General features: G+C 41.4%; 1 protein-coding gene across 2 annotated transcripts in view; it reads right to left on the bottom strand.

Moving 5' to 3' along the window:
• fgd5a (FYVE, RhoGEF and PH domain containing 5a) overlaps positions 1–18,807 on the bottom strand; it is a 32,882-nt gene extending 14,075 nt beyond the window's left edge. For both annotated transcript variants that reach the window (XM_061042346.1, XM_061042347.1), the window contains exons 1-7: positions 18,533–18,807; positions 13,850–16,628; positions 7,327–7,444; positions 6,267–6,325; positions 5,857–5,887; positions 2,577–2,728; positions 971–1,127 (exon numbers count right to left, since the gene is read on the bottom strand). In XM_061042346.1, the coding sequence (XP_060898329.1) occupies positions 971–1,127; positions 2,577–2,728; positions 5,857–5,887; positions 6,267–6,325; positions 7,327–7,444; positions 13,850–16,628; positions 18,533–18,542 (3,306 nt within the window). In that variant the 5' untranslated portion in view covers positions 18,543–18,807. The remainder of the gene's footprint in view (positions 1–970; positions 1,128–2,576; positions 2,729–5,856; positions 5,888–6,266; positions 6,326–7,326; positions 7,445–13,849; positions 16,629–18,532) is intronic.
• Between the last annotated feature and the right edge of the window lie 6,963 nt (positions 18,808–25,770).

Here is a 25,770-nt window from a genome sequence, read left to right as displayed (position 1 = left end):
TCTGTTATGCATTGGTGATATACAAATAAAGATTGATTGATTGGTTGAAACATTTGGGGAGCAAGGTGCTTGGATGAACAGTTAACTTTGTTAAACCATTATTTAAAAAGGAGCTCAGGAGAGGCTTTTGATGGCTGTGCAATACACACATTGTAGCACAATAATTGGATATATATGTAGTTGATAAAACAAAATCTAAATGAGTATACACTATTTTCATTTTGTCTTTATTCTGGCTGACCTGTGTGCTGCTTCACATCTGCTTTAACTCTGTGAACTATGAATCATTTCTATAGATCAGGACACAGCCAGCATGGAAATGAGAAATCTGGCTTTATCGCTGTGCTCTTATCTATGGGCTCTCTTAATATCCTGCCTTTTATTTAAAAATAGTAACTTGCATTGTTACTAGCTGGGAATATAGCCACTGGTATTGAATACAAGGATAACATTTTGATTAAGTAGACCAGGCACACAATCTGTGCTATGGTATTAGAATGAGCTGTTACTGAGTTATGATCCCGCCACCCAAATCCCACTTCACTGCTCTCCACGGGGATCAAGGATGAAGCGATCCATGCTGGACAAAGAATGGGTATTTGGTGTGGAGTGGGAATTAAAAATGTGAGCATGACAGTGGAAAGGTCGGTTTTGTGTAGAGAGGTGGGATAGAGAGGCTTTAAAAAAAGACTGTATCTCCTCTAATGTAGAGAGGCTGCATGAGAGTCAGAGGAGAAAAACAGTTTAATCTCTGCACCCCAGAAACCCCCATAAGGCCTTACTTTTCCTTCAGAAATACAGAAACCAAACCTGAGATTTTAATATGTGACTGCTACTTTTACAAGTCCCCCTTTAAAGAGGATCTTTACAAACACAAAATACTGAGAAATATCGAAATAGACCTAAAAACTAACAGAGCTACTTTTTGTCCACTCAGGTCTATAGTAAGTAATTCTGTTCAGTGCCTTACCTCAAATTTCTTGACGATGCTGGCAAACACAAGGTTGTTCCTGCAGCTCTCCTCCAGCAGGGACATACTGCGATCATACTCGGAGATGTAGGTGTCAAACACCCGAAATTCTTCCTGACGGGACAGGATGACATCTACCACCCTCTGACTCTCCTCCCTGCACAGAAGATAAAAGTCCATCCTTTTTAGACATTTCATATGAAAAAGTGAATGTGAATGCTTTGACATAAATATAAAAAAAAACAATCCAAAAAAAACAATCCATTCCATCAATCAGGGACTCTTTAAGGAAAAACTAAATTGCCATCTTCTCCCAAAGTAACTGAGTAATGCTTGACAGCCATTGCTAAAAAGTTGTAAACACTATATTTTTTAGATAAGAAGTAATAATATAGCTTTTAAAATAGTGCTTAAAATTTCTCGCAGATTATCATTCGTCACGTTTACTAGTAGACTAATGAAAGGCCAACAGGAATTTTGGGGGTTGCACTTGTAACCTAAAATGAACGTTTGGTATCTCAGATGTTTGGACAATAAGCCTTTTTGATTTCATGCAGAGAGTTTGATGAGAAGGTCTTTGCCACACTCAATGTGATCCTATCTTAACTTAAAGATACAATATGGAGAATTTTTACAATCAAATATCTAAATTAATTAAATATGGACTAAACCTATGTTATTCATGTTTTTTGTTGAGTACATAAATAACCTCTAATATATCCGTCAGTTATCAAAGCCAGAGAAATCCTTGATTTCTTAGTTGAAGGGGACGTGTCTTGTCGCAGAAGATGCCACACCATTGTCGTTGCTGTGGAAACACCGGATGTTACATCAAAGAGTGCTACATAAGGAAGAGGGAACTGTTCCTGAAAGCTGCTGTGCTGTTGTTGTATGTGCTGCTGTGACACAATGTTAATTATACTTTGATACATTGTCTCGTCTGTAAATGTTTGTCTTGATTATGATCTACATGGACTTTGTTTTCATCAGGGGTGGGGCTGGAGAATCAGACCCACTCTCATGATTCCCCGCCTGCCTCGACGTGATCTTTTGTTACTGATTTGATTGAGAGCCCCCTGGCAGCGGAATTGACATGCTTTAGTCAGTAAGAAGAGTGTTGATAAGAAGTCTTATTTACCTTTGGCTTGAGGAAGGCTTTTCCTCCCTTGTTCCAGACCTTCTGCTAAGCCAAGCTAGCTGGCTGCCTTTTATACAGTGCACAGACACGATATGGGTATTGATTTTTCAATCGGAGTCCAAGCATAAAAGCTAAGTGCATTTCTCAAAATGTCAAATTATCCCTTGAAGAATGAGCACCAAAATGAGAATAAAATCACGAGTTTATGAGGTTTATTAATTCTAAAAAGCACTGCAGTGTGATGGTGATATAGCTGATATGCCAGGCTTCTTGGTTGAGAAACAACCTTTGAATTCTCATGCATTTTAAAGCAGCATTTGTATAATGTAGAGTTATAATTGTGACCTTGTAGAGAATAAATTAGAGCCATATAAAAAGTGTCTTTACCCCTCATCTATACCGCATAAGTCATTCTGAGATCCTGTGTATTGTGTATTGTCACATTTTTTAAATTCACGTGTTTCTTACCACTGACTGATGCGCTCCTCCAGCTCGGAGAGGATGCTGCTATGGAGGCTGTAGACCTGAGGGAGCACGCCTAGTATCTCTCCTAGCCTCTGCCCCTCCAGCACTGGCTCTCCATGTTCACCCTCCACCTCTGTTACCGCTGACCTGAAGTCCTGTGCAGGGGAGGAAATACAGAATTAGTAAGGAGAGACAAGTGTATGGCATAGGAACAGATTGTAAAAAATAAGAAAGAAAGAAAGGAATGGGTTGTTAGGATGAAAAGGAGGAAGGGAGGGAGAGCAGGAGAAATGAGAGGCATGGAGGAATGAAGAGGGGGAGAAAAATGGAAGGAAGGAAGGTCAGATCCTCCTAAACATCCTTCCTGTCCCCCTCCTCCTTTCAAATCACCTCAGTGCCTCCTGCCACTTTGGGCTCTATCCAGGCATTCAGGAAAGGCGGCAACTGCTTGTTACACACCAGGTGTTGTTGCATAATGACCTTGGTTCTCTATGATACAATGCTGTTTTGTACATAGACCCCATTTTTTAGACAAAAACCTGAAAATCCACTGATTGGAGTGAATTCTGGCCAATGGAAGTCCATTCAATCAGCACGCATAAAACAACAAGAAAGGCATTAATAGCTGCAGTGTCAGAGACTAAGTGGACCAATATGAGGAATTATGGGAGTAAAAAAACAGAGAGGATGCTACTTCTCTACTCAGCAAAGCAAGATAAAAAAAAAAAAATGAAAGTAGGTGAGTCATATGAGGTGTCCAAATGTTTTCTCTGCGTGTACAGCCAGTAAACTAATGTCATATATAAAGCTTCAGTGTGTTTCTGAAAGGGAGAATGTCTGGAGCCCATGTGAGTTAAGCATAGACATAAAACATAAAGAGTTGTCCCAGTCGGCTGTGAGATCATGTGCCGACACTCTCAGAACCCACCGTCCATCATGCACATTGACCAGCGACACACGCACTTCATGCTCAGATGAGTGAATGGAGAGAGCTCTACTTTCAATTTTGCCCTGCACTCTCCACTTTATCCCTATTTCCCTCCCGTAAGGCAGGTCAAGACCCAGCATTAAGCAGTTGGTTGAGCAGCCAGTGATGCTCGTTCATAACTCAGCCCAGAGAATCTGTTCATACCATATCAAGGGTTACAAATGAGAAAAAAAAAAGTCTGAGGCTCACATGTTGTAGCTGTTAAAGGGAAAGGCCTTTAGAAGAGGAGCATGGCCTCCCTTCCTATGTGGACACCGGGCCTGGAAATTCTTTGTATTCTTGTTATTCCTTATCAAACAATGGAACAATAGCTCATGTGTGCCTCTCACTTAACACTCATGCTTCTGTTGTTTCTCCCCCCCCCCCCCCCCCCCAAAAAAAAAAAAACCTGTGAGTTTGTGCATGGGGGGATGCTGGCGTGTTTCCAAACTATGTACTTCAGCTTCATGCCTTTTCTGACATCAGTCAGCATCAACAGTAACATTTATCTCACTACAACACTGTTTGACGTTACAGGAATAGCAACACCCTAACACTGTCTATATATGTTGCAATAGCATGATGAAAAAAATCAAATTAAGCATAACGGTGAAACAGAGAAGAGGTTACTAAGAAGCTCTTATTGTATCGTTTGTTTAAATAGATAACTTACATTGAAAAATATCTCAAAGTTCCTGTGGAGATTTTTTTTGGAAATTTGATGTCTCATTATCACCTACAAAAACACCCACGATCAGCAGCATAAAGACTATGTCTGTATAATTAGTATTAATTCCTGTAAACAATGCCGCAGAATAGGTGTCAGACGAAGTTATTAACAGCACGCTGCAGAAACAGACTTGATAAAAACATTTACCACACAACAAATATTCATGTTTTTTAAAGATTTGACTCTTAAAACAGACCCAGGTGGTATCTTATGCCAGAAATCACAACTTTAACATACAGGACATAGTCAGTAACGAGATAAGGGGCACCTCTTTGTCCACAGGGGGCACTAAAATCTCCACAAACCGAAAGTTCCTCTTAGGAATTTAAATCATTCAGGCTACTCGCGAACATTACTGTCAAATGCCCACTATATAGTTTTCAACATACGTCTTCGTCTGAGCTTTGGTATGCATCAGCTAATTAGTATAATTGAGCATCATGATGAGGTTGCAGATTCAGGATTATTAGAGGGCTCCGTTGTATAATATTTGCATTAGTTGACTGTTTAATGGCTTCAAATGACATATTACACAAATCAGCTGCTTTTTATACAGGCAGCAGGCGTTCATAAATCATGCTGAGGGAGGGACACAAGAAATTCAGGTTATGACCTTGTTCAAGGTTAGAAGGTACACGCTTGACTGATGGGTTTCTACAGCGTCAATGCCTCTTCCTGTCAGATTTGTTCGAGAAATCATCGACTTTACACTGACTCATTCAAACTATTCATATGTGAACTCTTCTGTATGACGTTCCTCTTGGATCATAAATAGATATTCTAAGTGTTTCAGTATCACTTTGGTGGTATTTTAAGATAAATGTCAATCAATCAGTCAGTTTTTATTTTATCTAATGACACTTTATATATAGAGAAGGGGACTAAACCATACTCTAAGCGACATTATTTACAGAGACCCAACTTATAGTAAGCACTTGGTGACAGCAGCAAAGAAAAAACATTTTTTTTTAAAGGCAAAAAGCTCGATCAGAACTAGACTCATTGGTAGACAGCCATCTGGCACAAACAAGACAGTTTTGACCCCCACTCTCTTGGGATACCACAGCTCATCTTTACACTCTCTGTCCTGCATCACATCACTCATTACTCTACTGAGCAGAAACGTCTCTTTTTTTAGACTAAGTATTCAGAGGGCACTGCTTTTTCTGAATCCACTACCAAAATAAAAGGCCCCAACAGCCTTTTTGTGACCTTTAGGTGGCAGACTGCCAAAAGAGTGGCTATAGTATCAGAGTACACATATCAGTTTAGATACACAGGCTGCATCAGCGAGAGCGCCTGGTGGACGCACGCTGTCGTCTTACAACCGGCCACACCAGAGTAGGACACGTCAACTTTGTCAAGACCAGGAAGTAGATCTCGCTGCAACAACATTGATAAACCTGAGCAGAGCCTTACAACAGGCGGGAGGAGGAGAAGATGGAGACAGAGACTGGGGAGCAGACACACAGGACGTGATGTTATCTGCATGGAGGTTTTCAAGAAAGTTTAATAGGCATTTAAGCAGGACACATTTAAAGCTAATGTGGCACAATAATGGTGTGACAGCAGAGGGGTTTTCTTACCTCTTGAAGGTGCTTGAGGGCGCTAACATGTCTGGAAAACAGGAGGAGAGAAATTAATTCAACTGTGAAAAAGGGAATTTACAACCTTCTGCATAAGTGTGTTAATCTTTCGACAAGACTCATTAAATCACCTAAATTATGCAGGATGAGTAAACTACATCAAAGAATGGTTGAGTGTGTATCAGGACAAGGACAAGGATGTTGTATTTAATAAATTACACCAGACACCTGTGTAATCGTCTGTCAGTTTCTCTGCATGCAGCTCAATAGATTAGCTAAGGAGCAGGAAAGGTACATTTGTGAGATTCAGCAATTGAAGAGACACCAAACATTTGAATTGGATTTGTATACAGCTTTGTTCTGTGTGATGATGACATGCAGTAGGAGTGTGCAAATAGGGAAATACTCACAGCCTCTCCGAGTCGACGAGCTCTTTGGCGACATAGAAAGCTCGGGAACGGCCATCAATCTGTGTGACAGGGAGGGAGAACAGTGGGAGATGAATGAACACAGCTAATGTGTAAAGGCTCTCTGTGGGCACTTACCACTCTCAACATTATAGCTACACAGCGGCCAAGGAGAGTGTCGAAAAAGCAAATTCACTTTTATATTTTCATTTGTTAGATTCTGCTGTCAAAATAAGACTGATTATTTTATTACAGGGCAGCAAAGACGAGGGCTTTCTCAAACATGGGAACGTTTAAATTCAGATGCATTATGTATGAGAGGCTGTGTGTGTGTGTGTGTGTGTGTGTGTGTGTGTGTGTTTGTGTGGTGACAACAATGCTGCCCATTGATTTAGAGGCCAATCACAAGGACCCAAAACATCCGGACCAAAAACATAACATTAAAGCCATTTAGGGGTTTACCAGCAAAGCTCCTGTATCAGTGTTATTTTTTCCTATGACGGGCAGTTCACAAACACTGAATCAAAGAAAATCGGATCCTTGTTTTCGCTACATACAAACAAAACACACTTTCATTGAATTAAAATGTTCCTGGAGCCAAGTGAACTATCTCTGGTCATCGTCCCCTTTGTTTTTGTTTTTTTGCCTTTAGTTTATTGTATTATTCTTTTGAAGAAAGGAAAACAAGGAAATTTGTGCGCCATGAAGAGAGTGTATGTGTATGTGTTCTATTATTGTGTTAGCAGCAGGAAGGGAGGGGTTCATATCTGAGCTACTGTAAAATGTCTGCCTTTTACTGTATGGATGTCTGGGGAGTTGAATCATTTCAATTAGGAAAATGATTTTATGGGACAATGACATCTTCATTCATATCTACGACATAGACTTATTTTTAGAACTTTATTTAAAAATCCAACCTGATGCCTTTTGATTTATCATTCAATAGGACTCCTGTAGCATACTATTTTCAAAGTGTTGATTTTCTGGATTCATTTCTTGCTTTAAGGATTGAATTAACCCCTTTCCTACCTGAATCCATTTGTCTCTGTATCCCATATCTCACCTGTCGGTCGTAACATTGCTCCCCAGCCCCCTCTTCCTCCTCTGAAGTCCGCCCATGATCCTCATCCGCTGACAGCCCAGCAGAGACGGGGTTCATTGGGAAAGGCTCTGTGTAGGCGCTGCCAGGGAAGAAGAAGAATCCAAAGTATAAACGCAGTTTTACAGCACTGATAAATATGAATATTTAATATTATGGCAGCATCTTCATTATAGTATTGCTTAAATGGCAATACTTCCCCCATAAAGAAAGATCATGAATATTTCCAGTTGGAGATGCAAATATACATGAGGGACATAAACTCCAAACAGCACATTTACAGTATAAGCAGCTGTATTCTTTGACGCAGCATGTAGCCGAAACACCCTGAGAAATATATGGATATGGAAATAGATGGTTTGTCTTTTCCTGTGTGAGTCTCTGAACATTTCCACTCCTCATGTGGAGTCCTCCAGTGGCACTCTGTAATCCCTCTTGTGATTGGTTCTTCCCACAGATGGCACAGTTGTGTTCTTATGCTGATAATCCCTTTGTGTGCTGCTGTACCTGAGGGGGGGCACGGTTTAGGTCATTTCACACTTAATCCCTTTAAATGCTACCTGTGGTAATTATAAATGTCCTCTGACCCATTAAGATCCACTCAGTGTATTTGACCACATTCACATGGAGGATAACAATAGGATGTTAACTGGGTATATTGTCTAATAAGCTAAATAACATCTGTAGGACAACTTGACCTTTATAGCTGTCATATATCTGCCATGTAGCTGCTAACTCATCTAATGAAAACGTTTCATAGCATACATGCTCTGCAACATAATAAAGTTATGTGTGACAAATCTGGAATATGTCATGATGCATATATGAAAACGATTAACCGTACTGTAAGACGCAAATAACACAAAGGCCAACTTGGAAGACGTTACATGCAATGATACAGAATAGTGATGTATATTGAGTTAATGAATGAATTATAGGATTTATAACATCAGCAATTCTTACTGGCAATGAAACAACTCTGGAGCTGCTTTGCATTCTGGTCATTTGAGTCTTTCAGTGAAACCAATTCTTTGACAAACGTCTTCTGTGCTTTCCCTTTACAGAACTATATCTATGACCCACAGGGTACTCCGTGCACAGTACATTCTTAGGTGCTGGTCAGTTGCAGGAACATATAATCAAATAATAAATAAATAATCCGTGGCATACTGAAAATGATTTTATTGTTACTGAGCAAACAAAGCGTTTCACCTGTAGCTTTCTCAGGAATGGCAGCGCCTTGCTGGGCAAACCTGAGGAAGCTACATGCTCACATTAAAGTTACAGTAACATCCAACAACAGTAACATCTAATTCAAAGACATCACATCAGGCTGACTGAACATGTGAGAAACTGAAAATTTTCCAAAACATATCTGGTATTATACGGATAATAACGATTGTCCTGAGGTCTTAAACACCCTCCTGTGTGTGCAGAGAGGAGAAGGCTATTAAAGACCAAAGGTTTTCAGAGTTATCCGCTGGATCTTCTCTATTCACACATACACAACCACCCACCCACCACACACCTCCCATTTGGGTGGGCTGCAGAAGACACATACTGGCCATTACTCATGGTTGACCTCAGAGTAGACAGATGAACCTGGTGTGGGCTCCTGGGATACAGAGGAGAAGGGATGGGTCTTCTTTGAATTAACTCATAGGTTTTGATATATTCGGGGGGTGAGGGGAATTCCTTCATATGTCCAAGAAAACCCCCCCAAAGTATTCTCACCTTTTTGACTCTAGTCTACTATGTACCATCAATATCACAATCACAGAAAAACACTATCTGTGCTATAATTAGATGATTATGTCCAATTTCTCCCAGATATGCAAAAGAAAACTATAGATTGAAGATTCTGTAAAGCGCTCTTTGCTTTCTCTGAATACAGATGCTTTAGCTTGATTTTCATATTGTTGTTTATCAACCTAGCACATTTTTCCATCATTTAAAATCTCAAAAATTACTTTTTTATTTGCTCTTGTCAGATTCACAAGGTTTTGCTATATTCAAATGGTAGGCTATAATACGGTAGCATGGTAGTGCATGAGGCCCTTTAACAATACCATTAAGGCAATGCTATTACTCCAGACAAAGCCCAATGTCTTTTATAACATGGCAAAGTTAAATCTACTGTGTCAAATTCAGACGAGAACACAATGACTCTCCTTAAAAAGACCTGTCTTCTTCTGTGGAATGATGATTCCTGTAATATGTAATTCAATCGAGCCAAACATTGGGTATTTAAATATATATTAGAAGCAATCTGGCAGGCTTTTTCCACTTGTAATGGCGCTATTAAAGGAAATATGAGTAGCTGAAAGGGCTTATTAGACTGCTAACTATAGCAGATTGGGATACTGATGAGGGGATTTAGAGAATTGGAGCAGTTTTAAATTGTTTGCTGATTTTGGTGATGATGATTGACAGTTAGCTTGTGGTATTCTGACAGTGTGAGATGGAGAGATTTGTGAAGAGTCTGGTGTTTTGACTGCTGCTGGCTGTTATTCATATGCAGCAGTGTTATTTGCTCAAAGCTCATACGTTTCCAGCTGATTTATCCACTATGCTAACTTTGCAGTTTTGGATGCATGAAATGGGAGACTGAGGGCATTCCTGACAAACCTCTGCACCAATAAAAGGAAACCTGCCGCACCACACCTCATTTTGTTGTTCAAGGGAGAGTCTGGGAACCACCAAACCACAATGGTGACCCCCTTCTCTTGCCATCATCCTTTTCTGTCCTCTCTTGTCCCCGCCAGAGCCCCACCCTTGTCCTGCATTTCCTGTAAACAGGCTGGTGGGAAGCTCCACGACTGGACGTTTCCTCCCCGGGGATGACCTGGCAGTGACCTCTGAGCTCCAGGCACCAGGCCTGGCGAGCCAACAACACGCCCTGTCCACCAGCTCGCCACACAGCACAAAGCCACCACCCAGTTCAACAATGTACTTAAGATGGCTCCCTCATCACTACTAACACTAACATCACAGTGGGTGGAGGAGCTGTTTTAGAGGCAGAGCTTCGTCATCACTCTGAGAAGTCTCATGTATGGTTTCATGTGAAAACAATGCCAAAGGGTAGACTAGAGATGAACAATTTTGTATACATTAGCACAACAACTATAGCTCTTTTCACAGTGTGCACAGGGACGACAACACATCTGCACTAGTATTATAAGTCTACAAGGAACTACTTAAAGTGGACACAAACGACACTTAATAGGTTCTATAAGTTCAGCACAATCACAAATCCTCGGCTTCTTTTGGCCCTTTTCAAAACTCATTTGTTGCTTCATGGCTTCTTGGCAAGGATAGTCCTGCTGAGACTGCACTCTCAGCTGGAGCCTCGTCTTTGATAAAACTGCACTGGGTTGTAACTTAGCTTGCATGCACTTGTATACACACACACACACACACACACACACACACACACACACACACACACAAATACACACCTCTACAAACAAACACCATGGTTTAGGTTTGGGACAAATCATTAGCATGCATACTTTTTCCATTGTTCACTGCTTGCTAATGAACATGTCTCTTTGCTTAGCGTGAATGCATGTGAAGTAGGCTCTGAATGGTGCTCTACATTAATCACACAAATGGAAACAAGCCAAGCCTGTAGCACAGCAGTTTTGTGAGTTCTCCTTAACATGCATGCCTGATACTTTGTGCAGAATTCTGAGGCCTTTTGGTCATTTCCCTCGCTACAAAAATCCACTATATGAGGGTCTAAAACCATGCTGACTGATGAATGGATCTCAATAAATCACTGCCAGGCAGCCTGGGACAATGGTAATGTCCAGCTTTGAAACAGAGTTTAGAGTAAGCTGACACACAAAAGCAGGGACAAACATCTACAGTGACTATACACTTGTCCAATATTGTGCAGCACACTTACACACACATACATTCACACTCAAACAAACATAAACCATCCCCGTATAGACACACTAAAGAGCCGCCCTGGCAACAGCAGCATCTCCGGAGGGAATGCAGTGAAGGCGAGGTGACAGGACAGATAGGTTATTTGCATCATTGTGAGAGGTGTGAGACCTCCGACACACAATGAGCCACATCGATAAGATCACTGAAGAGAAAAGAGCTCTCACTGAGGGACCATTGTCTGTGAAGTAGGAGGGTTTCAAATGTGGAGGATATGTGGAGAGTTTAAAAAGCACACTGCATGTTAACAGTCAGGCGATAGTATTGTGTCTACTGTTGCACCGAATGTCTGGCTGAGAATAAAAATAAAATATAAAATAATATAAATGAAAGCCGAAACTCTAATAAAAGGCTATCTACAAATAAATGGTGGAATTAGTAACAGCTCAAATTGTGGAAAAATTAGGTTTAAAAAAAAAAAAAAAGAAATTCCTACATAGATCAACAAATGTGTGGATCACATCACATGTAATTGGCTCTTGCACGGCAGAAGTGTTACAAAAGTCATGTGTAAGCAGACAGTTATGTCAGAGGGGGGCCTCTGTTTTAACTGATGATGACTTGTATGTATTTTCAGCTTTAGAGTAAACACACTCTTTGGCCATTTATAATTATGTGGACATCTACAAATTCTCTTCATATTTGCAGATCTGTATACGCATCTGCAATCTATTTAAGCATTTTCAGATTGTTTCGCAACAATATAGCTCAATAGGATATTACAGGAAATAAAGACAAGCATTGAAGCACAAGTATTTCCCAAAGATTGTCCCAAGCCTTTTAAGAAGCTCTTGGCCTGTCTCTACACACAGGTTATCACACACAACTTTTTTTTATTAAGACTGGGGAAAGACAGTGGGCCTGTAGTGGCTGAAGCTGGGGCACAGGGGCCGGGGTAATTTGGTACAGTCTGACCGTGGTGATTCCTCAATCTATCACACAGTGCAGTAAGTCCTGCTATACCCCTTGAGGGTCCAATGAAAGGGAAGCACTTGAGAGAGAGAGCTACGTTAATAAAAGCACTCCTAAACTTAACCATAAGTGTCAGGTACAGGAGAGCAATTACACAGGAACTGCACTTGCTCCCTTTCTCTTGTTCTCACTTCCCCTCCCTCTCCTTCATACTACTTTATTCCTTTAGTCTTGTTTTCTTACTCTCCTGCACCTTCTATTAACACATCCCCTCCCCCTTCTCTCTCACTTTCTTCTCAGCTTCCTTGTGTGAAAGGCACTCCCTTCATTTTTGCACTTTTAATTGCAGCCCATAATGACTTTCTTTAATTTGAATAAAATAAGTGTGTTAGCCCATTGCAATACCTGTTCTTTCACCTAACACGTGCAGAGGTATAGCAGCAGCACAGATGTGACCGCTAAATCTACCAAATGAAAAAACAGGAGTAAGCTCTCCCAAAAGCATTGTCCATCTTTCCAAAGCCAGCGATGCCTGACACAGCAGGCTGCTCATCTCTCAACGAACACTTTCTTACATGAGGGAGCTCTGATTCAACTCTCAGCCAGGTGCCCTTTGCTCATCTGAGATACAGTGTAAGACTATCTGTCAGCTGTTCAGGGGTCAAGATTGCCCCTTTGAGCAGATGGGTCCATGCCTAATAACCCAGCTGACTACTTTGAGAGTGGTTCCCTCGATGAACACTCTCACTTCTTCTACAGACTACAAAGGGAACATACTTGGTTTCAAGAATGAATGGCTGGGAGGAGAAACGCTTTTAATGATCATAAATAACAACATAGTATTGGATTTTTTTGTGTGGAGACATCTTATTTAAAACTGCAACAACTGACAATTTTCCAAAAAAGCCGTCAATTTGGAAGTCTTCAAACGGCTTGATTTGTGCTACCATACCAAATGTCTTCAATTTACTAATATGGACAACAGAAGAAACCAGCAAACATTCACATTAAGGAGCCAGAATTGTTACAAATGTGACAAATGTGCTGTTAAAAGGGTTTAAATTATTAATATATCATCAGTTAGAGCTGTTAATTGATATTCTATCAATCAACTAGTATTTGACTGATGAGTGTGAGTTCTAGACACTGTGATTGATGGTGCAGATTTCACCCGCGTTTTAGATAATAAGCCCTGCCTCTACCTCTGAAATGTTTGCTTCAACACCAATATGACTGAGGAAAATAAACACATATTTCATTGGGCATTGTCATAGCACTGAAAAACCTGATGACTGAGGCCTGTGGATTCTAAATTGTACATGCAAATTCCAAAGTCATGAAAACCACAAACAAAATGCAATTGACCTTGATAACACTAGTTCCTGGACTATTAGGGTTTTCTTGGTCTGGATGGTTGAGTTGGCTGCAAAAAATTAAAAGTCGGTTGCTCAAAAACAGGCCAAAAACTTGTCAAAATTCTTTCAGTGGCCAGATGCTATATGTTAAAAAGGTATGCTGATGTATAGATCACATTTGATTGTGTAACTTGGCTTAATCAGCCCTTTCAGGCTCAGTTTAGATGGTAGAAAACCATTTTAACTTTATCCAGCTTTTACTTTACCTTTCAGTGTCATCTGTCGATACCAGGGGCTTGCTGTTAATCCCAGGGAAACTGTTCATATCCACATAGCCATCATTCTCATTGCAGGTAATCGTGGTGCGGTTTGGGTCTTCAAAAAACTCGGTCACAGTGTGTGATCTGATGGGTCTGCCTGGTATCTGGATGTTCTCATAGTCTGAGCTCATGGCTGGGATGTTTTCATAGTCAGAGGTGTCTGCACTGGGGAAGGATATTGAGCGGGGTTTGGTCAAAGGCAACGGCATGAGGGAGCGCCTAGAACGCTCCTCGAAGGACTCCACTCTTGAGACACCCCTGCCGTAGGCTTTGGGGTCACCTTTCCTCCTCTGGTTGTACAGGACAAAGGTGGATGGCAGGTCTGAGGTACGCTGCTGGGGATTCACCATGTGGGACTGAAGCTGAGGAGAGCTGCTGGTGCTTCTGCGATCAAGGTCTATGACTCTTGATGGGCCATGGTGGCTAGACTCTGAGGAAGACCGTGAAGAGCGGACACTTCCATCACTAAAACCTTTTGAATCTGTCTTTTTCTTGAACTTAAGAGCAAGGAAGCGCTTGAACGAGGACTTCTTCTTAGGAAGATCATTGGGTTCATGCTGAATCAGAAGGGATGGGGAACTCTTGGTGACTGGTCTTTTAGTGATGTATGCCAGCTCGAATGGAGGTGGAATGTCTACTAGAGAGGTTGGAGTGGAAACGCCACTAGATGACTGATGGCTATGCTGTGAGAAGCTTCCAGAAGAGGTTATAACACATGGGAGCGAAAGGGTATCATCTTTCCTCCTCATCCTGATGTCATCCTTTAATGATTGGCCACTCTCTGTGGGACTCTTCAAGGTCAACTCGGGACCCTCTGCGGACCGGGAATATAACAAGAAGCGACGAGACTTCATTGAGGGGATCAAACAGTTGACAGCAGGCTGCCGTGAATTTCTAAATGGTTCATTGTTCTTCTCCAAGGCTACTGTACAGTAATCATGTGTTTGGTACTCTGTCCCTGTCTCCTCTGGTACAGTTTCAGGGACATAACCTGGAACTTTCCCAGAATAAGAGCGTGATCGTGAGACAACTGTCTTCCGATCAAGCATCACAAAGTTTTCCCCTTCAGAGTCAAACCCTGCCTCTTCATATATATGCTCTTCACTGTCTGAGTCTGTTTCTTCATAGTAAGGCACAATATGGCAGTCCAGTTCTTCAATGTCCTCTTCGAAGGCCTCAGTGGTGTGGGCAAACACCATCCTGTTGGTGAGTTCTGGGGTGCGGCCCAGGTCTAGATCGGGTGGCACTGTGATGTTGCACAACCTGAGTCGAGGCTGGCAGCTTGAACGCTGGCTGAGGAAAGCCTGCTCTCTTTTAGCTGTTCTCTCTTTTACGCTTTTCCCTTTGACGTGTATCTTTTCCGTTTCTTCCTCCTCATCGTCATCTCCAATCTCAACGTAATCCTCAGAGGAAACACACTCCAAATGCTCAAAGTCATCTGCTTTAGAACAGAGACTCTCATCGATGTCCGCATACTCATCTGCTGACTCACAGTCCTTTGCTTTGTCATTGTGCTGATACGACAGCTCAGGGCTTTCCTCCGTCACACCCTGATCACAGAGGGCTTGCTTGTCCTGAAGCTTGTCCACATCATCTGATGACACATAGTAAGGTTCCTGGATAGACCCATCTGCCGTTTCTAGTTCATTTGAAGGTGTCTCATCTGATTTATCCTGACACCACTCAGGGTCTGCAGTCTGGGCCATATCTACTGGGACGGCTTCAATGACCGAATAAGGCCCGAATACATCCTCAGTGCTGGATGTGAATCGGAAACAGCCAGAGAGGTCCTTGGTGGCCCTTTCTGGTTGCCATACCTCTGTGTTGCCCGTTTCAGCTGGGTCACATGACTCACATGTATCACTAGCATCATCTGTTGGGCCAATCACATCGTAGGGATACTCCTCAGTCACAGTTGGAAGCACATTGAATCCAAATGCAAATCCACCAGCTTCTAGCTTGGTCTCATGTGGAAGGTGCAAACAGTCTTCACTTTGTCCACTGTTCAGTTCTAGAAGACCTACATCTCTGTCACAGTCACTGAGTGATAGTGTTTCACCAAGGCTTTCTTCTTCTTCATGTCCATCTGAGTCGCCTTTGGGGTAAAACACTTTTTCTGTCTTTGCACTACTACTACTACTACTCAGTTCTTCCTCTTGTACATCCTCTCCTGTCTCATCCTTCATTTCAGCAGGCAGAAGTGAGGCAGTTGATTTAGTCTCATCATCAGTGTCATTGCAACCTCCAGTCTGGTTCAAGTCATTGTCAGTGTTTTCATCATCAGTAGTTTCAAGAGTAGAACCGTCATCAGCTTTTACTGTGTCCTCAGAGCCAACGCTGTCATCATCATTTTCTAATATGTCCACTGCTTTTTCTTTTCCTTCCTTAATTTCACCTTCTACTTCATCCTCACTGTGCTCTGTGTCATTGTCATCACCCGAATTCTCTGCCCCACATTTTTCCTCTTTGTCCGGGCTCTCCTCAGCTATTTCATTGATATCCTCCGTCTCCCCATCGGAGTGAGCCAGGTCTCCGTTGCTCAATCTCTGTTGGGGGCAGGGCTCCTTCTGTGCATGAGGCTTATAAAAGGGTCCGGGCTTTGGGGCGACAGGGGGCTTTGAGCCATGCAAAGGGGGACACGCCCTGGACATCAGTTTGGACTGCACTTTGATGTTCAGATGACTGCGGATCTTTGGTCGAGGGACTTGCAGTTGATTTTGAAAATCTGCGTGCAAACAGAGTCAAAAAAATCATGTAAGAAAAGTGTAAAAGCATCTTAATGCTTTCAATTCTAGGATACATTTTACTGCTTTACCAAACCTCACATAGGGATAAATGTCAGGGCCCTGTTTTGTTAAAGAATGCTAATAGGAAGTTAAGTCCTGTACAATACTCAGGGACATGCAGAATGCTGTGGGGGACATTATCAGCAGGAAAAACAACAGAGCCACAGGGTACTTAGAGGAGGAACAATAACATCTCCCTGTCTGGGAAATGACACATGAAGGTTAGATGCATACAGCAAAATGTACGGCCAAAAAAGAATCAAAAACTTTTAAGGACAAACTGATATCCCTTCAAAAATGAAAAATCAGTATATAGAAAAACAACAATACAGAGGATTATTTAGCTATGACAGTTATCACATTTTGATGCTGTTTACGTTAATGACTCATTTTAAAATGAGAGTCTAAATGTGGTAGAGTTTGAAAATGTTAAGTGATAAATCATAAAAGAGAACAGCTTACAACATTTAGAATTGTCATGAAACACACCCATACTTAACAAAGTGTGTACACCCCTTGTCTCTTCCTGTTATTTAGTACCTGCCCTGACGCACATCCTTTTAAACCCTGTGTGCACTCTGACTATCTCTGAGTGTTCTCGCTCTCTCTCTTTCTCAGTTATTTTGGATTCATCTTATTCATCTTATATGACTTTTAAACAGACTGCTCTTCATCGACATAAAAAAAAACACTCTCAGACAAAACTTTTCAGGTTTTGAAAAAGAGTGGTGGTCAATGTCACTGCATTCATTTCATTTTCATTTCTAATCCCAAGTTCATGAGCTTCTCCATTAGAGCCTCCTTACAGGACCTCACACAGGATGTCCATGGGGGGGAAGGACATTAACAGCATGGTCCCCCATCACTCCTCCATGACCCTCCAGGAATACACATTTTCACAACACAAATGGACGTCCTTCATGTAATTTTTCCTTCATTCGCACAAAACGTTTTCGCACTACCTCACACAGATTCCAAAACACACACAACCACCCACACTGGCACACTTTTTTTTTTTTTTGCTGAAAAGGTCCTTTGAGTGCATCAAAGAACAATAAAACCGGGAGAGAAAACAAGGGTCCCAGCCTGACAAAGCACCCAACTGCAAACAACAGGATATGAATTATGCAACAAGAATTCAATTACAACAAATGTTTGAAAAACAAAGGAAGAGATAGACACTGGGACATTGGCAGTGCCAAATTTACAGGATATGATTTCAGACTTTGTCCTCATAATGAAATGTCAGCCGTCAAGACTTGACAACCTGTCCAAACTCTGAAGTGACAAGGCTGCGGAACAAAGGGGAACATTATTTTGCTTAATTCGAAACTTCTGATTGTTCAGAAAATATATAGGCTATCCGAGAGGTTTAGTTGGCTTCTTTCAATTACTGTAATACATGACAAGGCACTTGCAACACAGGTGACAATCTGTAGCCTATAAAAATGTAATCTATACATAGCCATGGATTATAGGCCTAATCTTAATCTAATCCTATTACTTATCCTGGAATTGAACATATCCCAGTAGAAAACTTGATCCATGGATTTAAATTTACTCAATTTTTTTAATGCATTCAACGAATTGATTTTAATTGGAAACATGCAGGGACATCTGAATAAAATTTACATAACGACAAATCTTACATTTTATTTTAAATATGAAATAATTTAGGCAGAATAATTTGTCGACCAAATAAATAAAGTTTATTTGATTTACATCGCACCTCACACAAGCACACACATGAACACACAATGTTGCTTAAATTGTGCACCACTTTTGTTTGTTTTAAAATATTTAATGCTTCAGGACTTTTAAAGATGACAATGAAACAACCAACCTGCATTCATGGTGGGACATCATCATCTGCTGCCACCGATAGTTATCCTCATTTTCCTCCACACCGACTGTGTCCCTCGAAACTAGGCGGAAACTTAATCCGAAAACAAACACAGTGCGTGAAAATCAAGTTGTAAACGAGGACTTGCAGATCTTGTTGCAGTGGTTAGCTCAACTGAGAGTGTACTACAAAAGACGCCTGTGTTCGTATAGTGTCTGCTGAGCTCTAAGCCGGCGTGCATCTCCAGTGCTGATGCTACAGTGAACTAGTGCGCTCCTGCCTCCTGTGTGGAAACGGGAGGTGCTGGTTGGCGCTTCCTGAGGCTGGACTACAGACCCACGCAGACGCGGACAAGGAGCGCGAATCAAACCCACTCTCTTTGTGTAGGCTATGCACTGACTTCACACCATTAGCTTTACTATTTAAGTAACTGCAGGAGTTTTTCCACACATGGCATCCGCGGGCTATTCCACTCATATCAGAGCATGTTCTGCTTCGGACGCTGCTCCACAGCTGCGTGCAACCGCAACGATGCTTTTCTCCAGAGGTAGAGAGGAGTTTAAGACTAAATCCACTCAGCACAAGAGATTTGGACCATAGCTGAATTTAAAACTACTCCAGAGCTTTATTGTAATGATGGAGAGCTTTAAATCTACAGCCACTGTTTATGCACAAACAGCAGCATGTTATTGTTATTGAATCACATCTGCACATTGAACACGTCCTTTAACTGATACGAGTTACAACGCATACAGCATTGCACAATTGTAACAAGATACTTGTACTTATAAGTTGAATACATGGGCTATTTATAGAGGGTGATACAAAATGTCAAGTACTCAGAATTGAGCATATTATTCTCCAGCATATTTTTGACTTGTGGGTTATTTCCTGAACTAGAGCACTGCATAGAAAGGTTCCTAAAAACAGTGTCCAAATACAATTTCTCTCAGACACCAAAGCTTTTGCTATTGGCTGGGCTTCCTGGCTAGGCATATGTTGCATGATTGAATGAATGCACCCCTTAAAAAAACTCCCTTCATAACAGGAAACTGCTCTCCCTGTTTCCTGCACAACACTTCCTTAGCAACAGATGGGAAAGGTTGGAGATTTTAACCCTTTAGGTAACCTCTAACAGAGCAGATTGGCTGGTGCTGTGCAGAGCCTGATGGTTCGAGGAGCAGACAAACTTTCAGCTTCAGTGAGGGACTCGTGGTGGTGCTTTCAAGGACAGAAACACCTTGCGCAACACAGGGGGAGGCTGGGATCGTCGCACGCTTGGGGTCTTTGATTTGACAGCTCCTGATGCCGGTTTAACATGCACATATTGAAGGTCAAACAATGTAGCAGACCTGAGGGAGTTTTACAGCAAAAGACAGTGATGGAGTAGAGAAGAACAATAAAAGAAAAAGCAGAGCTGTATCACTATGGGGTTCCAGCCCTGACTGCTGCAGATGCATACAAACCCATACATAATACACAGCAAAAATTCCCATTCCAGATGGTACGGTGCAGAAAGGATGATGCTGTGCTGCAGGTGCAAAGCTTGATCAGACTCACAGAGGTGTCGAGAGTGTTTTAAGACATAATCACATCATGTTAGCTTCATCTGAAAACCCATTTAAACAACACATATTTTACTGTGTGTAATGATAAAGCTTCTAAATTATTAAGCAGGTCACTAAAGTGGGTATTAAATATGAGCAAATTTCTGTTGAAGATGAGGCCATTGTGTTTGCTGCAGTAATTAAACTGTTTATTTGTGTAAATAGGATGCTGAGTAATGTAGTTTGCAATATGCTACAACACCAGCAAAACAATTCAATGGCTGTGACTCAGTTGTTTTGTTTCTCCTTGTTACAGTGTGTTACTGTAAGAGCCATTATGGGGGCTTGAAGCCAAGTCAGTTTTAATGTGTCAGTAGTAGCACATTTATAGCTGCCATAAAGTAGCCTTTTGTTTTGGAACTGGACGACTAAAGATAGCTCCACTCTGCTCTTCTGGCAATGCCAAATCGCCTCCCTCAGGAGTGTTCTGCACACAATTGCTACATTTGTTTTATTTTGTTTCATTTGAACAAAATATGTTTTGATTGTAAAGGTTGTGCAAAGAGAACCTGTCAAGAATATTGTTTCATGTGGCTGCTGAGAAAGAATGGCTTTAGGAGTAAATATCCCTCCAGATGTGGAACAGACGGTCAAAACATGTTTTTTGGATGGAGGACACAAATTTCCTGAACCGCCTGTGGCAGCGTGCTGCGCTGTGTCACCCCACCTGGAACACAACTTGACTGGAAGAGAGAAGGGGGAATTGAGAAAAACATGTCGTAGTAGCAGGGAACAAACTGACTCTATCTCCCCTCACCTCGGCCGCTCACACATAACGCCAAACAGGAAAGGGATCAGGGAAAGGGGTCAGCGACTCGTTCCCAGCACTGAGGCAATCCATAACACCTGCTCTGCCAGCCAATAAACACTGGACTGAATGTTTTTATTCCACCCTGACACTAAACAGAAATGTGACATCACAATTTAATGAAGCAGAGTACTGAAACACACATGTTTTTGGTGGTTCCCTATTTATTTAGTCCCAATGACATTCATTTACAAGAAATGCAGTCCCACAAACAAGCCTTAGTATGTGAAGTTCAGGTATCGATTTTTGTCATAATCGAGTACAATCAAGCTTAGGTCATTTACTCTTTGAAGTGACCCAAACACCTTTGTAATTGGATGGCAAAGCATTTGACTTCTGTAAAGGATTGAATCATTATTGACATGTTTTATTGATTCTGTGGCTGTGCACGACCAGTAAGCACTACAGCGCTCCTCTGAGACCTGTGTGTGTTTGCCCCGAGCTTTACACTCTGATGAAGTCATCTTCAGAACAGAGGATATGAATACAACAGGACAGCAGACCTTATTAAAATTTGTAGAGCGCAGTTTTAGGTTTTACAGTGTTTTGCTGTTTCCGGCAAAATAACCGTAACCAGATTTACAGTGCATTATTAATCTGAACAATTCAACTCAAATATCTTAAAACATAAAAATAAGTTTGATTGTGTACAATATGAAAACCCTGTACTCAGCATTTTCCACTCCCCCAACAACATTTATCTTCAACCCCCTCCCAACAACCCAGAAAGACCATCTTTGCACGCATAAAAACTCATGCATAGAGCAAGCCCTGCAGGGCCAGGGACTATTGAAGTCAGCACTTCATCTAATAATCAGCAAAAGATTTAATTCCCTACAGGGCTATCAGAACTCCCAAACAAATCAATGAGGCTGGCTCATATCATTGTTGTCAATTTAATAAAAAAGGCACTTTGTTAGAGCACTGTAGTCATCACAATCTGGATTTTCCCTTATGTAAGCACTTTTGATAATAACTCGCAACTTATCCCAAATATATTTGTCCAGGGAGTCGATGGCTCATCCGGTTGCATTAATGCATCATTACAGAAGTGTTGTTTGAGTTCAGTCTTTAAGTCTAGACTATACTCTAAGACAGTGGTTCTCAAGTGGCCCAAAAGTTGGCCATGGAGTCGTTTTCATCGGGTCACGATATGTGTCTCAATCATTACTCTGTCAAAAAGTCTGTGAACGCTTTTTAAACGTGTTTATTTTGTCCAGTTTCTTGCTTCTTTCACACGTTTTGTTTCCTCTGAGAACCACTGCTCTAAGATAACCTTGCAGCCCGGCTCCATTACAGAAAAAAAACATTATTGCCGTATAGTAAAATGCCTCGTCTCCAGAAAAAAGTTTGTCACACTTCTTTAATTAGTCTGAAGCTGAGAGAGTAGGTCAGTCCCGTTTCATTTGTTTTTCTTTTTCTCTATGTCTGCAGAGACAGTCCTCCAAGCTGCCCTGCAAAAACAATGATTTATCTTTCCAAAATAAAAAAAACTCAGCAGCCATGTAAAAAAAGAAGCCTTTATGGCCTCTTTAAATAAAACACAATAACAGAGTAGAAACAATATACTACAATGGCTTTTGGCATCACGGAGAACTGTTGAGGATTTCCATTGTGTGAGGCTGTTGAATTTGTATGGTTTGTATTCCCATAGGTTTTTACTTCTTCTGTATGCATTTTCCAGTCTCTGCAGTATGTTTTCATTTATCTTTTTAATGGCTTTGAACAGCCTGGTCCCATGTTGCACTATAACATAAGGTCCCTGCATGGGATCTGTTCTGAGTGTATTAACCGCGTGTTATCTGTGTCTATGCAGGTGCACGCTTTTATATGAATAAATCAAATGTGTGTGCTATCAAATAGGGGCAGCTCTGCTTGTGTTCTCCAGTAAATGATTGGAAACAGTGGGATCATGAGGAACTTACTTTGTGATATGAGTCTGGGAGGATGCAGACATTCTTGCTAGTTATATCATTTTTGTAAAGGATATTAAATGTTGTCGCATACAACAACAAAAGAATATTGGTCACTTACTGTAAACCAATACACAAGGCTTAAATCTGTCCATTTAAGTTACATTGTATTCACCTGTAATGCTACAAAATGTATTGGTTTGCCATACGTCAGAGTTGCAAAATGAAATATCATCCTTTGTGGTTTTTCACATGAACAAAAACATTCTCACAATATGAGCAGAAAACATAAGTCAAAGCTCTGATAAATCAACACGACTCATTCTAAGAAACAGCATGTGCATAAATGATGTGTGTTTCAAAAACAATGGTACATATACGCACAGATCTCAAGAAGGAAAACATATCTTGGGGCTTTCCAGCTGCTTCTGACAATGCATCCTTCATCATACGACCTGTGCACAGATATGAGTGAGCGATGTGATGCCTGTGCGTGCGCGTGTGTGTGTGTGTGTGTGTTCGTTCAGCTCTCTGTACTCTGGATAGCTGCAGCATGGTTAGGGGGAAAACACAGATGGTTGTTGCTTTTGCTTCTTCCGCCAGACCTGTGTGACCTTTTACACAAAGATAACAGGGTCATCTCTTATACCCAGACCCCCCCCCCAAACAAAAAACTAAAACCCGGCCTGGCAGCTTGGACGGAGGACTTCCCCTCTTTGAGCGGTCTGATAGAAAAATATTACCAGGCAAGCTCCATAACCTTCCTTTTGTGTCTTCACAAGGCTTTTGTCGAATAATTGAGTCGAATCAAGACAGCCCCCTAAAAGACAGGAAATGAAGAGATCTGCGCTCAAATAATATCATATGGCTTGGGAAACTTTTGCACCAATGTGAGCCCCCTTCTTCTTATTGTTGATGTTTGCTCTCAGATTAAACACACTGCAAATACCGTGTTACATAATGTCCACTTTTCCCTGTCCTCCACAAGCCTGGAGAAAGTCTGCCTGCTGGGCAGCATTGTTCTACCCGTATTTTGTTTTCCTGGTTGGTGTTTTGATTTTTTCATTATTTTTACATTTGCAGCAATGTTTTTCGTTTGCCTTTCACGTACATATTGTTTTCTGCAGCACTTTTTTTTCTCATTTGCAGACTGTGCACTGTTTGCATAATTTCTAAATGTGCAGTCGGTTTTTCCCAATGAATGCCTTTTTTGTCATTGAAGCAGGTTAGACCTTGTCAGCCACCGTAGTTTACACAATATGAAAAGCATAAATGGCACGGACTCAAAGTAAACAACAGAGTCCAAGTTCAAGGTAATATGTTGCTAGGTTACTCCGTAATGTGCTTTTAATCATCTGTAGACAACAATAGTGCTCCCCATAAGAAAGGAATCAACTGCACAGAAAACACATACTGCTTTTACAGTTCTCTTCTTTTAACAGAATTTGTTGGCATCAAGAAAAACATAAAATATCACAAGACTTAGCTTTGATCAATTTCCCTCCTATTTAATCTGATTTCAGATAATCCAAAGCTACTCAGTCTGGTACTCAGAATCACTTCAAGTCATGTTTCCCTGGTCATGGAAATCCATGAACACAAGGTGACCCTATTGGAGGCTGTTTATCTAGAAGATCTTCTTTTACTTTCATTCTAAGTAACATCTTCGTACAAGTCCCCCCCCCCCAACTCCACTTTCTTTTGTTTCTTTATTATCCCTCTGTCAGGAACAAACACACAGAGAGAGAAAACACTCCAGGGACATGAGCTGGATATTTGTCCTGTCTCTGGTCAGATATTTTGCTGAGGTGGCTGTGGTCAGGCTCTTGTGTATCCCTCGCACACAGGGTGCCTCAGGGGATGTAGGGTGTGTTGAAGGGGGTGCGAGGGAAGGATGCTTCATCCACAAACTGGAGTGTTTTCTACCAACATCAGCACAAACTACACAGTCAATATTATTTATGAAAGCTGCAAAAAGCACCAAAGCGTGGTATATGCTTCAGTATGTATATTTGATCATGCGATTTATCATGACTACAACGCGCTGGTCACAGAAGTGCTTCAGTCTGGTGTTGTGGTTAAACTGGTGATAATGAAAAAGACGCTGACCTGTGGAGACCTTCAGCATGTGTGCTCATCTGTCTCTTAGCAGGACACAAAGGAGGGAGAGGACACTCACAATAACATTATCTATAAGTAATATCTGCCCGGAGTAATGGCTGTCACTCAACACTGTGTCAGCTCATGTCAATGGGCAGCTATCACCCCATGTGTATCCATAGCAACCTAGAGGTCAAATGGGTCAGCTTTTATAAAATGAACCACAACTGATCGTTACTGTCATTGCAACACATTGGCAGAGCGATATTGCCTGAGTTGTCATTATTTGGCGCTGTGAAAATCCCTCTTGCTCTATCTCCTGGGACTCACTTACTCTCCTCACCGCTCATTGACCTGATGGCCATCGTCTGTAACACACACACACACACACACACACACACACACACACACACACACACACACACACACACACACACACACACACACACACACACACACATACACACACATACACACACACACTTGTTTCTCTGACTGGGTCTTGGCTCTGCTGTGTCGTATTGGTTTATGAATTCAGAACTGTGACGCCTGTGCAATAACAGAGATATAAATGTCAGGTGATGGAGCCACTTAAAGCTAAAGTAGGTTATAAAGATGTATGGGTGTGAAGTGTCTTTTTAAGAGTTGATTGGGTGAAGGCTGTAATATTTTACCATATTTGGTTTGTAGGTGTGTGTGTGCGTGTGCGTGTGCGTGTCTGTATATCTTGGTTAGACAAAATGTGTTTTTTCATTCACCTCTAATAAGAATAAGTGGCACCTAGAGGTGAAGTGAATCCAAATTCAACCC

This window comes from Labrus mixtus, chromosome 7 (genome assembly GCF_963584025.1).
Source record: "Labrus mixtus chromosome 7, fLabMix1.1, whole genome shotgun sequence".
Lineage (NCBI taxonomy): Eukaryota > Metazoa > Chordata > Actinopteri > Labriformes > Labridae > Labrus > Labrus mixtus.
Note: the sequence above shows the minus strand (reverse complement) of the source record. Positions and strands in the feature narration are given on the sequence as shown.